Source organism: Octopus bimaculoides, chromosome 9 (assembly GCF_001194135.2).
Source record: "Octopus bimaculoides isolate UCB-OBI-ISO-001 chromosome 9, ASM119413v2, whole genome shotgun sequence".
Lineage (NCBI taxonomy): Eukaryota > Metazoa > Mollusca > Cephalopoda > Octopoda > Octopodidae > Octopus > Octopus bimaculoides.
The window spans coordinates 10,394,082-10,412,290 of NC_068989.1; the positions used below are offsets into that span (position 1 = coordinate 10,394,082).

Below are 18,209 nucleotides of genomic sequence, written 5' to 3' on the forward strand. Positions count from 1 at the left end.
ACACACACACACACAAATACATATATAGTAAAGTTACTAGTTGTAAAATGTATGGCAATATATATGCCTGGGGTTAAACTGGCAATAACATAGAACAGCCACATTGATGTGGCAATTAACTTGACTTATATATATATATAAATATATATATAAATATATATAAATATATATATATAAAATTTATATATATATTTGTATGTGTGTGTGTGTGTGTGTGTGTGTGTTTATGATTAGTTTCCATAAAATACTGATAATAAATATCACTTTTTGCCTTCAGGTTCCTAATTTTTTGAAACAAGATTTTCTTCTACGTTATCCAATACTTATCTTAACAACAAGAGAGAAAGAGAGAGTGATGAAGCATGGACCAGAAAAACTTCTGGAGCTGATATACTGAACTGTAAACTCTTGAAATCCTTAAATTCCTTTTATGATTTCAATCTTTTCACTGTAACCATATTGTGGAACTGTCTTCAAGGTCATTTTTTTTTTTCGTCGATTACATATTTAGTCAACTACTTTTTGTATGATTGAAAATTATCTATTGATTTATTGAATGACTAAGTCTTCCTTGGCATAGAAGACATATAATGATATGACAAGGTAATTTTATTTGACTTATTGATTTGTACCAATATGTACTTACATATGCCCGTGCACGTACTTAAACACACACATGCACCTCTTAAAACATGCCAAGTTTTAAGTAAACGAATTTAAAACACTATACTCATGTCATGTCTTGAGTAGAAAATTTGAAAGAAGTCTTCTTCGACTAAACCAAATTCAAAGAAGATAATACAAAATTTTATATAGGCACAAAGAAGAGCAGCTCCATCTAACATTACTTTACCAGAAACAGTATAAATAAGAAACACAAACACGCTGAAAGACAATGCTCCAACATGGCCTCAGCCCCTGGCTGAAACCAGTAAAAGATTAAAAAAAGCTGTGTGTATAAACATATATATATATATACATACATATATATCAAAATCTTCATCAGAATACATTATAAAGGTCTAGTTAGAGAAATAAAGTAAAAATGTACTGTAAAAGAGAAAACAAAAAACATACAATAACAATAAATGGAGAAATGTGTGTGTGTGTGTGTACTGTCACTGTATCCTTTTTGGTTTTGAATTGCATCTCTCTCTCTCTGTATATATATATATATATATATATATATATATATATATATATAATAGAAATATGTTACAAAAACAAAATAGAAACTACACGTGGAAATGTAAGGGTAAAGTAAGAAGAAAAATAAGCGAAAATGCACATTGGAAATCAAAAGAAGTAAAGGCTTTTTATGAAAAGTAACGATAGAAATATACAATTAGATGAACTGAGGAAGGAATAAAAGTAATAAAAGTCATTATTGTGAATTGTTAAAGAGATTCAAAAGCATACCGGTTTCGTAATGTTACTAATCATTGCTTTGAGCAGAGATTGCGGCTCGTTGATTTTTGTTGTCACTTAAAGCATATGGAACCCATGCTCCATACTTCTGAACCTTTCCCATCGAGTGAAGATACTTCTCTATAGCAGTGTGGGAGCATTCCATTTTCTCTGCCAGTTCCCTTGTCGTTTGATGAGAATTTTTGTGCAAAAGTTGGTTTAATGCTCTTCATCAAACTCAACTAGATGGCCAGAACAAGGTTCGTCTTTGTGGTCAAAATTTACATTTTTGAACTTGGCAAACCAATCACGAGTCATTCTTTCAGCTATGGCACCCTCTCCAAACACAGCACAAATGTCGCGAGCAGCTTTTACAGCCTTAGAGCCTTGATTAAAAGCAAAATGGAGGTGTTGAAAATGCACGTTGACATTCCATTTTAATGATCTAAAAATAAACAAAAATTAACTAGAAATAAAACAAAATAAATTCCAAAATGATTCAAAAATAGAATTCTTGAAAAATATAGTTTCCAAAATTTTTTTAAAATGCGGGAACTTAGTTGCCAATCCAATATGTGTGTGTATGTGTATGAAATGACCACTGAAAAGGGCTTTGCATTAGGAAGGGCCAGTGAAGTTTTGTAGTCACTCTTCCTTCTCTTCTTTCTAAATAAAAATAGAAGTACTCAACACAAATCTATGATTAACAAAATGTTTACACAACTGGGGGAGGGAAAGGTAGAGAGAAATGATGAAGAGGAGGAGAGAGACAACGATGATGATGCAAGAATAGAGAGAGACTAATGTGATTTGTTAAGTGGAAAATTCCTGGACATTCCTTGTAAATCTCAGTATCCGTTTCCCACTGGTTACTCACATTCAATTTTTCCGTTTTGCATGTCTTCCATATTGACAATTAGTTTAAATATACACTAATGGCTGTGTGGTTAAGTAGCACAAGTAGATCGTTTCCCAGCCGCATAATTTCAGATTCAATCTCCAGGTTCAGTCTCACTGCTTGGCACCTTGGGTAAGTGTCTTTTACTGCAGCCTCAGTTTGATGAATGGCTGTGTGGTAAGATGCTCGCTTCCAAACCACATGGTTCCAGATTCAGTCCCACTGTGTGGCACCTTGGGCAAGTGTCTTCTACTATAGCCTTGGGCTGACAAAACCTTGCAAGTAGATTTGCTAGACTGAAACTGAAAGAAGCTTGTCAATTATATATTAATTGTTTATAATTTTCACCTTAAAAGGTATTTTTATATGCTGACCACAGAGTGTCATGTTCGTTGATGCTACCCCTGGCAGCAAAGTAGCACACCTTTTTAGAAAAACATTAAGTAAGGCTAATCTACAAATTAAAGTAGTGGAGAGGCCTGGTGCCCCTTTAAAATCCCTGATCTGAAATACCTATCTCATTGATAAGTCCACCTGTACAGAGTGCAATTGTGTTATATGTAGGATGACATAATTATGGTTTCGAAATATAACCTGCCCAAAAATTGTCATGGAAAGACACGCACCCTAGAAGCAACGAATATTCTAGACAAGAAACATAACTCGTCTTTATTATATTAAGTTATGTCCCTTGATTTAGCTGGACTCATTTCAGTTGTATCTTAGTGTTACTAGTTCAAAGGGACACCACCATATAGAATTAGTGCAAATCTAACGCTATAATGACTATGGGAGATGAATTCAATAATGCATGCTAACAAAGTACTTTTGTTAATGTATTTGCCTTAAGACTGTTGACTGCTAATAGATCCTGGCATAGATTTCCTTATTCACTCAAATCTTTTTCATCAATCAACGAGTGACAATATGGTTTATTCACCAGCTGAGAAAACTAAAGAATATCTTGCAAACGTTAAATTATCATCACATCAGACGGTGGTTTTATACAAAATATTGACTCCTAAAACCACCATGTGCCCAATGATAAACAGGAATTTGTTGTGGAATAAGTGAAAACTGCCATCATAGATGACTGGACAATGTCAGTCAAGAATCTAAATTATCAGTTGGTAATAAATATAAACAATCTCATGTGAGTAACGCAAGGGTCACACATGGATACCCAAAGCAATTTATGGCTCAAGATGAAGCTATAAATCCATCACAATGAAAGCTTAAGAAAGCACAACCATTCAGTGGAAGTTCACTGTACATACATTCCCTTCACAAGTGCCAGTGCCTGGAAAAGCACCAGTAATCACTGTAAAGTGGTTCCTGTTAAGAAACGAAACCATGTCACTTATGATAATTAGGCTACTTCTGGATCTCTGATTAGCCCAATAATGTAGCATTAACAAAGACAGATGCATCTAGAGCAGTCATAGCTTGGTATTTTTTACAATAACTCTAGACCAGAGGTTCTGAAACTTTTGGGGCACTGTCCCCATCATAGCGACATAATACCCACAGCCCCTATTTTTATGTATAAATATTTTATATTTTACTAATTTATACATACTATGAATCTTTTGATATTTAATATATAATTTGTATACAATACTATATAATAAATTCATAGCGTCCCCTAATTCACTGCCTTCCTCCCAAGGCCTCCTTTTTCTCAACTGCTCCCTTAGGCACCAGTGCCCACTTTGAGAACTTATGCTCTAGCCGAACCAAAGCCTGGCAGACTTAATACATGGGAACTGAAAGCTCATTCTGCTTATATATATATATATATGCACACACAGGGTGCAATGGGTAAATTGTCACCATTTTATATTTTTAATTTCGTGCATGCACATCGTTTGCTTTTGATTGTCAAGTATACAGTATAGTAGGGTCAGCTGAGCACTGTTTGTAAGAAAAACAGCACCATGATGCAATTCACTCTGCCAGAAATTTGGAAACAACATGCTGTACTGCTTGGCATTCACACCAGAAGCTCCAATTACGAACATTTCAGAGTGTTTGGGTGTCAATCTGAGGACATGTACAGAGTAATAAAAATTGAACATCCTGGTGTTTGGGGTAATGGCAATGTTATACCTCCATTTAAGGCGGCAAGTTAGCCAAAATACTTAACAGTATTTCGTCTGTCTTTACGTTCAGAGTTCAAATTCCGCCAAGTTTTATGGCAGCGTTCACCAAAGTTAGAAAAGAAGACTGTCCAGAAGAGTTGCAGGAGATTCCAAAGTTGTCTGGAGGCCATGGTTATTTTATTGAATAAATTTACTCTTTAGTATTTCGAGATATTTCTATGTAATTTTGGTAAAGATATCTGTTAAATGAGATGTGTTATTTTCATTTTTGCGTAATTTAGAAAGTTTATTAACCATACCATGTATATTAAAAAGCATTCAGTCCACATTGTAAAGTGGTTGGCGTTAGGAAGGGCATCCAGCTGTAGAAACTCTGCCAGATCAGATTGGTGCAGCCTTCTGGTTTGCCAGTCCTCAGTCAAACCATCCAACCCATGCTAGCATGGAAGGCGGACATTAAATGACGATGAATGGCTGTAAAACAAATTGCCGTGTCTTTGCAAGCAGTTTATACTTATTAATACTTTCAAAATACCACTATCAACAATTCAATAACTCACATTGCCAACTGACATAAAGCTAACACTGATTGGTATACAACTGTATTTAAATGTCCAATATCCATCAGCTTCCACGCTGACAATGTAGATTGTTAAACAATCCACTCACACGTTACCAGCTCATCAACAAAACAAAACAAAAAGACTAGCTTTCAAGTAATTTCCCAGTTTATTTTGCTTCTGTACAAGTAGTTTAATAAGCCTCAATCTATTCTTTATCAACCTTGCCAGTTGATTGTTTGGAACCTCGGAGACGACCAGTACGACGGGCAGCAATAAGACCGACCTGGAAAAGAAAAGAAAATTCCATTTAGAATACACCAGAATGAAAAATTCATTACCACTGTCTCAAAAGAACGGAGAAATATGCACATTAAATTTACTGCTTCCAATATATACATGGTCAATCAAGTGAAAAAATTCTCGAATAAATAAAATTCACAAAGAAATTACTTTATCAAAGCTCGAAGGTCAAACCCATTTCCTATTTCGAAGTTTAAATCATCAACAAAATTCAAGTCAGTGAAACATTATTCACCACCCTCAAGACATTTTCGACTACTGTCAGCTTCAACATAAGCAATTATTATTAATTGAGAAGATCTTAAGAAAGCAAGCTCCTCTAAGTCTCAATCACAAGATATCTCTTGAAATAAAAATATTTAAGTAACCTAGTTTCAGGCTAGAAGACTTACATTTTATTTAGCATGGAAAAATTAGGTTTAACTACATTTATCTACATTCAAGTAATAATACCTTATGCTGGATTATAGCAACCACAAACTGACAAGCTAATAAAACTGATTCCAGTCAACACACTCACAGTATTAAACGTCTACACCAAAAGTTCAGGTCAAAGTGAAGAATTTTGTTACTCATCACAGCATGTCATTCTTCTCTGGGTTTTAATCACTGACTCGTCAAAGATGGTGCATCATCTTCTAGATTACATCAACTAGCGCTTGTATTTCTAAAAAGGCACGTGGTTTAGTGGCTACGGTATTTGGCTCGTGATTGTAAGGTCACGAGTTCAATTCCTAGCTGTGTTGTATCTTTGAACAAGACACCTTATTTCACACAGCTCCTGTCCACTCAGCTAGTATATAGGAGTTGCACCTGTAATTCAAAGGTGCCAGCCTTGTTGCACTATCTCCCTGATAACTGTATTAAGGATACACGTTTGTGGAGTGCTCAACCACTTGCACATTAATTTCCCAAGCAGGTTGTTCCGTTGATCAGATCAACTGGAACACCTGTGATTGTAAGTGACAGAAAGAAGAGTAAGGGAGCTTATAATTCTGAAAGAAGCCCAGTGCCAAGGGTTTCAGAGATGTTAGCAATGCAACTGATGTTAGGCAGACCAGTCATAAAAAAAAAAAACTGTTGGGAGAAAGACAAAATCTTACCAGGGAGATATCCCTCTGAATCCAGCCATCTCCATAAAATGGGAGAGAGGGGGGGGGGGAACAGAACATGCAGATTTATTTTATCCTAGTATTCCATTCCATTCCTTTATGGTATATCTGTTTTATGCACATTGAAGTCCACTTGTGCATACAATTCTAACAAGCTAAATAGTAGCTAATAAACCATTTTCTAAGATGACCAATCAAAATTTTATTTACTGGAATGAGACTTGCTTTGAGAGAAAAACCCTTTATCGTGTACTAAATTCTCAATTTTAAAATTCAAACATATAGGGTGGGGGTGTATTATAGAAATATAAAAAGATCAAATGACCCTAAACAATATCTGCTGCATTTGTTATAACACTAATTAGATTCCAGTCAACATACTCAGGGAATGAAGCTATCAACACTCAAAGATTCAGGTCAAAGTGAAGAATTATTTTCCTCATCACAGCATGTTTGGAAACAAATCAAAGAAATTATGAAGTTGAATAAACACTTCAAAATAAGCCTACTACTTCCCCCACTCAGCTGAAGGGGGTCTTGCTTGATGACCTCACTAGTGCTGGTGCCATGTAAAAAGCACCCATTATACCATAAAATGTTTTGGCATTAGGAAGAGCATCCAGCCAGAGAAACCATGTCAAAGCAGACATTACAACTTAGTGCACTCCTCTGGCATACCAGCTCCCGCCAAACCATCTGTCCCACGACATCAAGGAAAATGGATGTTTTTTTTTAAAAAATAGCACAAGACACCAAAATCAGCTTCAAATAATTCTACCCATCCAGGTGATATCAATCAGTCTAAATTACATATTCAACCCCTTAGCATTGAATCCGGTCATATCTGGCCCAAATATTCTACCTATTTAAACAAATAAAAACAACCAGATCCAATCTCTCACACCTACCCTGCAATGCCATTTGTAAAACATACAAATGCACCATTGAAATCTTGAAGCTACAAGATGCGTCATTAATTAAAAACACAAATACATAAGCAATACTTTTTACAGAGAAATCTGAATGCAAAAGTGTTGAGTAACCTAAGTGACCAGACTTAACAGACGGCCTCATCTGCATTAATAATATTCCCTCCAATGCAGGCCAGTGACAACCCCAAGAGTAGATTAAAAAAAAAAAAAAAAAAAAAAAAAAAGGAGTACCTTTCGTCCAGCTGATGTATCTCTCCGGACTGTTGAAGCTTTACCAATATGCTGATGGTTACCACCTCCGTGAGGATGCTCAACAGGCTGAGGAAGAAAGAAGGAAAAATATAAATTAATAAGTGATCAATAATACAAAAAGAGATTCAAACAGCAAAATCTGTAACTCAGAATTGATGTTTGGAAACTTACATTCATAGCAACACCTCGGACTTTTGGCCAACAGTTTTTCTTAGCTTTGTATTTATAATACGCACGACCAGCTTTCAGAAGTGGTTTGTCTATACGACCACCACCAGCAACAATACCTACAAATATCACAACAATCATGTGTAAGACAAAAATTAAAATAAAAAGCATAGGTAAATATTATGAACTGAAACTGTTTAGTTACATTGAAGCTCTGACGTCTGGGAACTAACTTGGTAAATCATCATCATCAAAACACCCACAAAATTATTAACCATTGTGCCAACAACCACCATGAGCTCCACAGCTCCCATGACTTTCAGAAACAAATAGGGTGGGGGTGTATTATAGAAATATAAAAGGATTAAATGACCCTAAACAATATCTGCTGCATTTGTTAAAACACTAATTAGATTCCAGTCAACATTGAAGTCCACTTGTGCATACAATTCTAACAAGCTAAATAGTAGCTAATAAACCATTTTCTAAGATGACCAATCAAAATTTTATTTACTGGAATGAGACTTGCTTTGAGAGAAAAACCCTTTATCGTGTACTAAATTCTCAATTTTAAAATTCAAACATATAGGGTGGGGGTGTATTATAGAAATATAAAAAGATCAAATGACCCTAAACAATATCTGCTGCATTTGTTATAACACTAATTAGATTCCAGTCAACATACTCAGGGAATGAAGCTATCAACACTCAAAGATTCAGGTCAAAGTGAAGAATTATTTTCCTCATCACAGCATGTTTGGAAACAAATCAAAGAAATTATGAAGTTGAATAAACACTTCAAAATAAGCCTACTACTTCCCCCACTCAGCTGAAGGGGGTCTTGCTTGATGACCTCACTAGTGCTGGTGCCATGTAAAAAGCACCCATTATACTATAAAATGTTTAGTTACATTGAAGCTCTGACATCTGGCAACTGACTTGGTAAACACCCACAAAATTAATCATTGTGCCAACAACCACCTTGAGCACCTTTGAGCTCCCATGACTTTCAGAATCATGGAACAAACTACCTGCATCAGTTATTAGTTGCCAAGGCACTGCATCCTTTAAAACTTCCATGCTTCCTGAAATACACCAACACTACACCCGATATCCCCCCTCCATATGCATGCACATGTATATCACGACTCATACACTATTCACTTTCCTGACTTTTGTGCATAATTCTATGTTACTACACACGCACTTTTGATAAGTTGTAGTGCACCTGAGCACTATACACAATTTCATTATTATTATTATTTAATTGTAATTCTGTTAAAGTTCACTGCCATTGTACCAGTTAATTTAATGAAGAACTTATGAACAGCAAATGCCGAAATTTTTCTTGTAAAAAGCAACATGCCCAACCGCACAAACCATATTTGTCAATGTCTACTCACCTATCATAGCACGATTGGTTGAAGGAACAACTTTCTTTGAGCCTGACGGTAGCTTGATGCGAGTCTTCCTGGTTTCCAAATTGTGTGAAATAACTGTAGCATAGTTGCCTGATGCTCTAGCTAGCTTTCCACGGTCACCTGTCTTCTCTTCCACACTACAGATAATGGTACCCTCAGGCATAGCACCGAGAGGAAGAATGTTTCCAACCTGTAGTGTAGCTTGAGAAAAAGAAAAGAAAAAAAAATCATAAAACTTTGAACAAAAACATATTTATACATTTAAGCATACATTCGGACTGATAAAAACAACTGTAGCATTTATGCTCTGCGGCAGCTTCAAAACAATATGGGTTTCCAATATTGGTACAAGGGAGAGCTGATCAACGAAATGTAGGCATCCCTGCATTACAGCCACCCCATGTATGGGGTTTCACGTTTACAAAAACTGCAAAGTATGACTACCAATTTTAGGATACTGTCTGTAATTTTGCCGTTTTTAAACTTATCACATTAGTGAAGGGGCAGTAAGGAATGAAAACTGAGGTGCAGACAAATTGCCATGTTCTTGGGAATGTAAACAAACCAGCACCAGTTGTCAAATGCTAAGAGAGAAATAAAAGACAAACACACAGGTTCCAAATTTCCAATTACCAAATCCACCCTCAAGGCATTGGTTGCATCTGGGCTATAGTGGAAGACACTAGTCCAAGGTTCTATGCAGTGAGATTTATAGTGAATTTCATATGGGAGAGAAATATCAACAACATTGCCGAAACAAGGCTAGAAACATCTACAGTGAAAACTATGACAAAGAGAAAATTAAGTCAACCATGTAAGAAGCTACACCACTGACTGCTCAGACCCTATTTTTTCATAACTTTAATGTAATGCTTAAAATGGTATGGCTCCTGATTAGATAAAGGACCAGATGCAACAAAACGTACAAACTAAGGTAATTATATATATATAGATAGATAGATAGATAAATAGATATGGCAATTTACAGACGAATATGTAAATGAAACTGAATGCTAATGGAAAACCTCTTCTGGTTTGTAAAGGACGATTTGAAAGGCTAAAGAAGCACTTGAATTTGCACAACATGACATGGTGTAACTCACCTAACCAGATCATTTACATGAGTTCACTCACACATTTGAGGAAATATATGCAAAGATCTAGACACTATTACAGAATTCCAAAACTGCAATGGAAGCGAAGGCAATGAAAGATAACTCTTGTTTTGATAAATACTTTGTTCAAATTCACACAAAATAAGTATTAGAGTATTTTCATTTGCTATATTAAATACATGGACAAAATAATATTTATTGTAATGAGAGTTGCCTTCCACCAATTCTGCTCCTATGTTTGCCCTGGAATTAAGAAACCAATATTTCTACAACCTGTCCAACATGGACAGATTTGCAATCAAGAATGTGAACCTCTGAACAAAAGAGGTGAGGAAAAAGTGAATACTATCTCAAAAGTAAAGTAATAGGATTTGAACTCGCAACTAAGCCACAATTAGTTATGACATATACAAGTGCTCAATCAACCTATAACCATTACATTCTTTTTAATTAATATCTAAATTACATTTCTAGTCCACATTGTCAAGTTCCAAATATTCTTTACATACATTGAACATGACAGAATTTAATATTAAATGGTTAAGATAGTTTTTTAAAATTTCAAAAGCAAACTCACCTTTTTTGCCACAGTAAATGAATTGTCCAGTATATAATCCTTCTGCACAGACGAAGGTTTCAGTTTTTCGTTTGTAGCGGTAAGGATCTCTGAAGCTGACACGAGCTAGGGGAGCCCCGCGGCCAGGGTCATGGAGGATATCCTGCATTTACCAAAAAAAAAAAAAAAAAAAAGCATTTATAACAATTGGAGCAACTTTGTTTAAAAAAAAAAAGTCACTATGGCATCTCATGTAATGGGGAACAAGATTAAAGTTGTATGGTTTTGACACCCACACTAATACCAAGCAAAATATAAAATCAGTCCCATGAATTTGAAATAACGTTGTAGATTTAATAAAGATTGTGATTTGACTCAGAAAACATAACATGATGTTAGTTCTCAGAAAAGAAAGGGACCTCTGTACTTAAGTAGGGCGGAGGTAAAGAACATGGACTGCACACCTTTTTGGTAGTGATGATTATACTTTTTCATTCGATTTTTATGAATGGTTTGCTGTAGACATTCAACCATTTTTGTCTTATTTAAGGGTGAACAAAGTTAATGAAATCGTAATTCTGTAAAATTAAGGGACCTCTGTATTTAAGTAGTACCGAGTAATCAATTATGACTTCCTTACATAACGACAACAGTTCTAATTCAAGATCTGGATTACAAAGAGTTGCTGAGATAGATACTAGTAACTGCTATACAATATCAAAACGAATGGGATAAAACTGAATAGAACTTACAAATATCGCACAAGCCGCTTATTAGAATAATAGCAAGCCAGTCGTAACAAAAATCGAAAACATTCTAAAATTATCCCATTTTAAAAGTTAATGAACTCTTGTGGGATTCTCTCAAATTAAAACACTCGATAACTTACCCGGACCACACCTTTGATAAAACCATGACGTTCTGCATAATCAATAGCACGAAGTTTAGCTGCACCTTTCCTGTGTTTGGTGTGGGCACGGAAGACGCTTCCAGCTCCCTTACGTTGGGACCTAATAACTCGTCCCATCTTGCGTCTGAAAAATATAGAACACCCAACATACGTGAAAATAAAGAAAGGAAAAAGAAAAAAATATTTACTGAACAGCCGACGAAATAAATATATAAGAAATTTTCACAATTCACACACATTTCGGCAAATTCAGTGAACACGTGACTACTGACGTTTCCGGTAGCGTCAATCCTTGGGTCCATATATTTTTGTTCTATATAGTAATTGCATTTTTGCAAGCTATCAAGCACATATTTTATTTGATTATTCATTATTTATCTTAGTTTAGCTGGAACCCCCACCTCTTTTTTTTAACGAAAACCGAACAAGAATTTCTAGTAAAAATCTGCATGGCGCCTACGGTGCACGACACGTAGCTAACATTTATTTCTCTCGTTTAGTCAAAATATTTGGTGGAACGAGGATATTCGTGAGAATGTAACAATTTGATTTAACTGCTGACAAAATAAAACATGTAGACTAACAGCAATAATCATTAGTACTGGAAACCCCCAACGGAATATGTACGGAAAACGAAATTTTGTAGGGGGGGAGGGTCGGTATGTTTTCATCATTTTATAACTCCACACATTCTAAAACACTGTAAATCACAATTGTTTGGTCATTTTTTTTTCCAACTCAACCTGTCTCTCCTCTCATACGACTTAAATGAATTGAAGCTCACACAAGTGGGATGTGTGAGAAACTAAACAGGTATTTTTTAAGTATCTATAAAAGGACAATTTCAATTAAGAGTATAGCAGTAGAAATTGAAAGAATGCCGATTCCCCCCTATCAGAGCAAGTCTGATGCAGCACCTTTTCCAATTAAAATGATAAATTTCTCGGGATAAGGCGGGTGAAAATTTCTTCACCTGGGGGAAGTCCTGATAAATAGATACCTGGGTAGAGATGGACTATATGTAATCTGAACCCCCCCCCCCGCCACTTATTTATTAATTTTTTTTTTTACGGAATCAGACGTAAAATTCTGGAAAAAAATTTCAACCCCCCCCCCACCAAGCAGGCTATTTACATGCTAGAAATAACAGCCAAATCTCACAAAACTAGTGTTAGGGTTAGGTTTACAGTGTGGATCTATATAAAAACAGGGGGGAGGGGTGAATCGAAATTTTGAAAATCTTTTTCCAGAATCGGATTCTCCATGGTCTGAAACATAGGATTCCGTAAAAAAAAAAAATATATTAGAAGGAGGGTATACCCAGATTACATATACTCCATCTCCACCGATACCTGAAGTGAAGGATAGCAACTGATGACTAGTAAACGAAGTGTCTCGAAGTGAAAGATAACGGAGTCATACCTTTGTCTCCAGTATGGTCTTTCGATATGCTAGAAATAGCAGCATATACAAACCATTCAACGAAGGAAATGAAAAATAAAAACGTATATAAAATTCAATTCGATAAGAATTGAATTTATTTCTGTTTGTATATTTTCTAATATTTCCTCGGGAAGGGATGTCATTATTTTGTTTTTCAGGGGTCGAAACATTATCAAAAAAAAAAAAAAGGAACATTGCACGAGACATCCAAGTTCGCCATCAACACACTGCAATGGCCAAGTAGGGTCACATCGACATCCTGTGGGATATATATTGTACGAGGGTTCAGGTCACAACTATCCCGTCCTATTTCCAGGCTTTGTCCATCTAAGACTACATTATCTAATGTGTTCTTCCATATTCCAGACGGTCGAGTCATTTGAGCGAAACTTCGCTACTATTTCTAGCAACTCTTCGCATACAAGCAGTCACGTTTTTTAATTCATCCGCCATTTAAAGCCAGGGAAAAAGGAAGAAATAATTATCTAGTTTAATTCTGTAATAGCTATCTTCTTAGTACTGAGCGAATGCAAACTACATTTAAAAATAACCAGAATAGCATTTATAGACAGAAGTAATGCACATATATATTATGAAATATATAAAATTAAGCCAGTGAGATTACAAAATCGAGGCGATTTTAAATATATTTAACACATAAAGAAAGGAAAAAGTGTTATATGTATTTTTTAACGGTATGGAATATGCGCCATGACGACTGATGAACGAATAATCATCTGGACTCGTGTAATATAAAAAGGTTAGATATATAGCCACAAAAGTAATCATGTAAAAAATTCTACCTCAAAAATATTTATGAATGTTAGTACAATCAAATTAACAGATTTTTAAGATTAAAGAAACTATAAAAATGCTGATGTTAACAGATAAACACGAGGCACTAAAATTTTACTCACCACAACGTATACGAGTTAATCTAAGAAAGGAAGTAGCAGAGTTACATGCGCGTTGACTTCTACTTCCCGTGTTTAGTTTCGTATTTTACTAACGCAGAATTCAGAGAAAAATTTACATTTATATAAAAGAACAAAACATGTATAAAATAAATATTTTTAAAATTAATTGTGAAAGCCGTATATTATGATCGCGTTTAATGTTTCGTACATATTGTTATCATAATCAGTGGGTCCCAAACACGTACAGCGTATTGTTACCTGCTCTTTATGTTATCAGCCGGTTATTGCTATTTAAAAATACTGTACACCAAACTGATCCTAATAAGCGGTTCCATGCACGTTTGGTTGTGTAGTAAGTTTACTTTCCAGCCGCATGCTTCTTGTTTCAGTCTCACAGCATGGTACCTTGGCAAGTATCTTCTGCTATAGACACGGGCCAACCATAGCCTTCTGAGCGAGTTTGGAAGAAGCCTGTTGTATGCATATATGTGTGTGTGTGTTTTTTTTCTCCTTGTCTTGTCATTGTCATACAAATGGTGCCATTCATTTCCAATATTTTGCAAGAACCAGTCTGACCGGGGGGGATGGGATATTACCTTGCTTATATACAAGTGAAGGTTGGCGACAGAAAGGGCATCCCAGCTGTAGAAAATCTGTTTCAACAAACTCCATCTGAGCTATGCAAGCTTTGAAAAATGGCCATTGAAATGGTAATGATTATATATGTATATATAAACCTACATAAACCTAAAAGACATAATTAAAGGGTACTACTAAAGCAGCGCGGGATCGAACGCGCAGTCGCGCGTCCGCGCTAGCTAGTCTTGAGTGGTCGATCCTAACCCTAACCCTATCCCTAACCCGCGTGTGCAAATGAATACGTGTTTAGGGTTAGGGTTAGGGTTAGGATCGACCACTCACGACTAGCTAGTGCGGACGCGCGACTGCGCGTTCGGGTCCGCGCTGCTTTAGTAGTACCAATTAAAGTACATTCTAATGAAAGAGATCAAAGCGAAATTCTAATGTCACTGTCAAATTTTTCCTTGTAAAAAGTAAATAGATCTGCATTCTGCTAAAAAGTAATGAGTAATCCTTTCTTGTTCTCTGGGACAACCTACTGAAAGCTATGGACCAAATTCGTGGCCAGTGCAGAGTGATAGAAAACTTAGAATGACATGGTGGTAGAAGAGTGCAGTAGTCAGAGCTATAAAAGTAAAAAGATAGACCTGGATGGATTGGAAGAATGGGAGTAGGAGAGAAATATACTTGGTAGCAACAAGAAAAAGCTAGATGACAGTTTTACATAGTGAAAAGAGAAGCAGAATGGAAAAGGTTTGCCAATGTTCTGCAGCAGAGGGGGAGGGGGCAGCCAATTCGCCCCCCTCCCCCTCCCGAACCAAAATAAGGAGCTCAAGGTACTTGATTCCACGCAAAAAAATCCGAGTTTTCTTTCTTTTTTTTTTTTATCTTAGTGAAAATCGTGCAGATGCTACTCTGAAAAATTACCTATATATTATTTATGTGATCTTTTTCTAGCACACTCGTATATATTTTTATATAAATTTTATATAAACATATGCAATAATCCTTGAGATCCCAGATATTTTTTCTGAATCTCCCTGATTCTTTTAATGTGCTAGTTACCTGGTATTAAATTGATATTAATTAATATCCAATTTTTTACCCCATTGTTTAATTTATATATATATATATTGGTAATCTTCAAGTTTAGGGGGATAAAAAAATAAATAAAAATATTCAAGGGAAATAACTGAACGACTTACCAGTATTATCCGTTTTCTTCTAGCTGTTTATAAATAAATCACACCCTAATCCTAACCCTAACGTCAATCAAATCACGTGTGTGATTTATTTATAAACAGAGATGTACAGAGAATACTGGTAAGACGTTCAGTTACTTCCCTTGAATATTTTTATTTATTTTTTTATTCCCCTAAACTTGAAGATTACCTATATATTTATGTATGTGTGTGTGAATATATATATATTTATGTATGTGAGTGTGAATATATATATGTATATATACACGGTTTGTCAAGTCCTCATTAAAGCACATGTATCATTAAAAAAATAAACAATGTTATATAGGAAGTGATCAGAGTTACGGCCCTTATTTCCCTTACTCGAATTATTTACGTTGAACCGTCACTGTGAAACGACGACCGAGGTATAGTCTCTGTTTTTTACCTTTTTATCTAATTAATAACACCAAACTGCATAATTTCTGTTTTGTACATCACCTTTTTGTCCCTTTAAGAATATATATTTGATATACCTTAACGGACTCTTCAAACATTTTCCTTTTCTTTTTTTATATATATATGTAATAACATGTGGAAGCGGTATTAACATGGTTTGATAATGTTCAATGCTGGTTGCGAAAGGTTTCGTTAAATTTTTACCTTTAAGCAAATAAAACCATAATTAAACATACCCATCCAAAACCCCTTTGGTTTCAACTCATCCGAAATCGCCTCTGGTTCTATGATACAAACTTTCTGTTGTAAAGTAATCTGAATTAAAGCCTTTAGTCCATATTTCATGTTAATTGAAGTTCCAAACACCAGCTTGATAACGACGACTGTTTTAATAAATTCTTTACTATTTCCGAAATTAATTAAAGCAAAAGCAGTGTAATTCAACAGAAATATGGTAACAAAAGGTTTAACTATTTCTTAGTGACATATAGCGAGTCGTATGAGGAAAACATTACGATGTAGTGAGTGATGTATAGGAAAAAGCGACCATATCGAAAATTTGAATTAGCGGCTGGACATGATAAAAACAGTTATGTCGTTTTCTCTCAGTAAGTTTGTTCTTTAAGCAATCATTTTGTGATGGATTCGCTGAGAAAGTTAAGATATTTTAAGGAGGATGAGAAATGCTTATGTTGGTTACATATACGGATGATCGTCTCAAACTTTGTGGTAGGTTTATGGCGAGCACAAGTCAGTAAATTGTTCTGATTATTTTCATTTTGAAATATAGCGCTTCTATGTATGTATACATATGTATATGACTATTTGTGTGTTTTATGCATATATATGTGTGCATGGATATGTGTACGTACATATATATAGTGTGTGTATGTATATATGTATATGCATATATTGGTGTGAATATATATATGTATGAATGTGTGTGTACGAATATGTTTGGTGTATACATGTGTGTGTGTATATGTATATATATATACATATACATAGTGTATATATATATATATATATATATATATATATATATATAGTTTTAGGGAAAAGAACCAAGGTTCATGAACTCATCGATGAAAATCCACTATCACATATAGAAAAATTATTAATTAAAAGCACAATAAATTGATTTTAATTGAGTTTATACCTGTAATTTTGGATTTTATCCCTAATCTTATATATATATATAGACAGATAGATATATAATTATATACACACACACACACACACACATCCTGTGTATGTTTTCTTTAGACATTATTGTCAACTATCATGGCGTCGTCGATATTATGATTTTTAATGCTTCAATTTAATGATGCCACCATACTAATTACATCTTAGATAAACTGAAGTCGGAAGACAAATAATTAAAGTCAAGCAGATTATCTCAACAAGTCGTTAATAATTAGTTCTACCCCTGTTTTGAAATTGTCTAAGGTGAACCACGTGTAGGCTAAATGTAAACAAGGTTTATACAGCCGAAGTTTTGGACCTGGCTGTTTCTTCGAAGCCCCATGCGTCGTAGGAAAGGAAAAGGATGTAGAAGAGTTGTGGGGTGCCAAAATATATACATAAATCTTTTTCAAAAATTTGAAATTTGTTATGGAAAAACCCCCCCATCGAAACCGCGAGATTCATAATTTCCACTTAAAGAACACAGGAAATAAAGTACCCTTTATGTGGTGGCGGGACTTTGAGGTCGTTTTTGCAGACTACGCCCTATATGTGAAAGTCAAACTGATTTCTCAAACGTGTGTGCATATATGGTGGAGATGGAGTATATGTAATCTGGGTATACCCCCCCCCCTTTTAAATTTTGTTATTTTTACGGAATCCTATGTTTCAGACCATGGAGAATCCGATTCTGGAAAATTTTTTTCAA

General features: G+C 35.1%; 2 protein-coding genes and 1 long non-coding RNA gene across 5 annotated transcripts in view; 2 read left to right on the top strand and 1 right to left on the bottom strand.

Moving 5' to 3' along the window:
- Positions 1-3,825, top strand: part of LOC128248694 (uncharacterized) — a 13,020-nt gene extending 9,195 nt beyond the window's left edge. The window contains exon 3 of the long non-coding RNA XR_008264853.1: positions 278-3,825. This is a non-coding gene — a long non-coding RNA (uncharacterized LOC128248694). The remainder of the gene's footprint in view (positions 1-277) is intronic.
- Positions 3,826-5,117: 1,292 nt separating this feature from the next.
- On the bottom strand, positions 5,118-14,203 carry LOC106871665 (60S ribosomal protein L8). Its single transcript, XM_014918249.2, has 7 exons — positions 14,097-14,203; positions 11,716-11,860; positions 10,848-10,989; positions 9,138-9,356; positions 7,738-7,853; positions 7,546-7,632; positions 5,118-5,253 (listed from the first exon to the last, which is right to left on the bottom strand). The coding sequence occupies exons 2-7, from the start codon at positions 11,851-11,853 to the stop codon at positions 5,176-5,178; spliced, it is 780 nt and encodes a 259-aa protein (XP_014773735.1). The 5' UTR covers positions 11,854-11,860; positions 14,097-14,203; the 3' UTR covers positions 5,118-5,175.
- A 134-nt stretch (positions 14,204-14,337) lies between these two features.
- The window catches only part of LOC106871663 (piwi-like protein 1), a 32,794-nt gene continuing 28,922 nt past the window's right edge, over positions 14,338-18,209 (top strand). Inside the window, exon 1 of one of the 3 annotated variants that reach the window (XM_014918248.2) lies at positions 14,338-14,448. Coding sequence is in view for 1 of the 3 variants with exons in the window: in XM_014918246.2 (XP_014773732.1) it covers positions 14,792-14,806 (15 nt within the window). In the remaining 2 variants the exon portion in view is untranslated. Of the gene's footprint in view, positions 14,807-16,209; positions 16,285-18,209 lie in introns of those variants that run through there. The other 2 variants (XM_014918246.2, XM_014918247.2) reach the window with 2 other exon arrangements.

Coding starts and splice junctions, on each gene's coding strand:
- LOC106871665 (XM_014918249.2), bottom strand. CDS start 11,853: ATGGGACGAGTTATTAGGTCCCAACGTAAGGGAGCTGGAAGCGTCTTC. Junction 9,357..10,847: donor CATTTACTGTGGCAAAAAAG/GTGAGTTTGCTT, acceptor CTTTTTCTCAAG/CTACACTACAGGTTGGAAAC. Junction 7,854..9,137: donor AACCAATCGTGCTATGATAG/GTGAGTAGACAT, acceptor TGATATTTGTAG/GTATTGTTGCTGGTGGTGGT.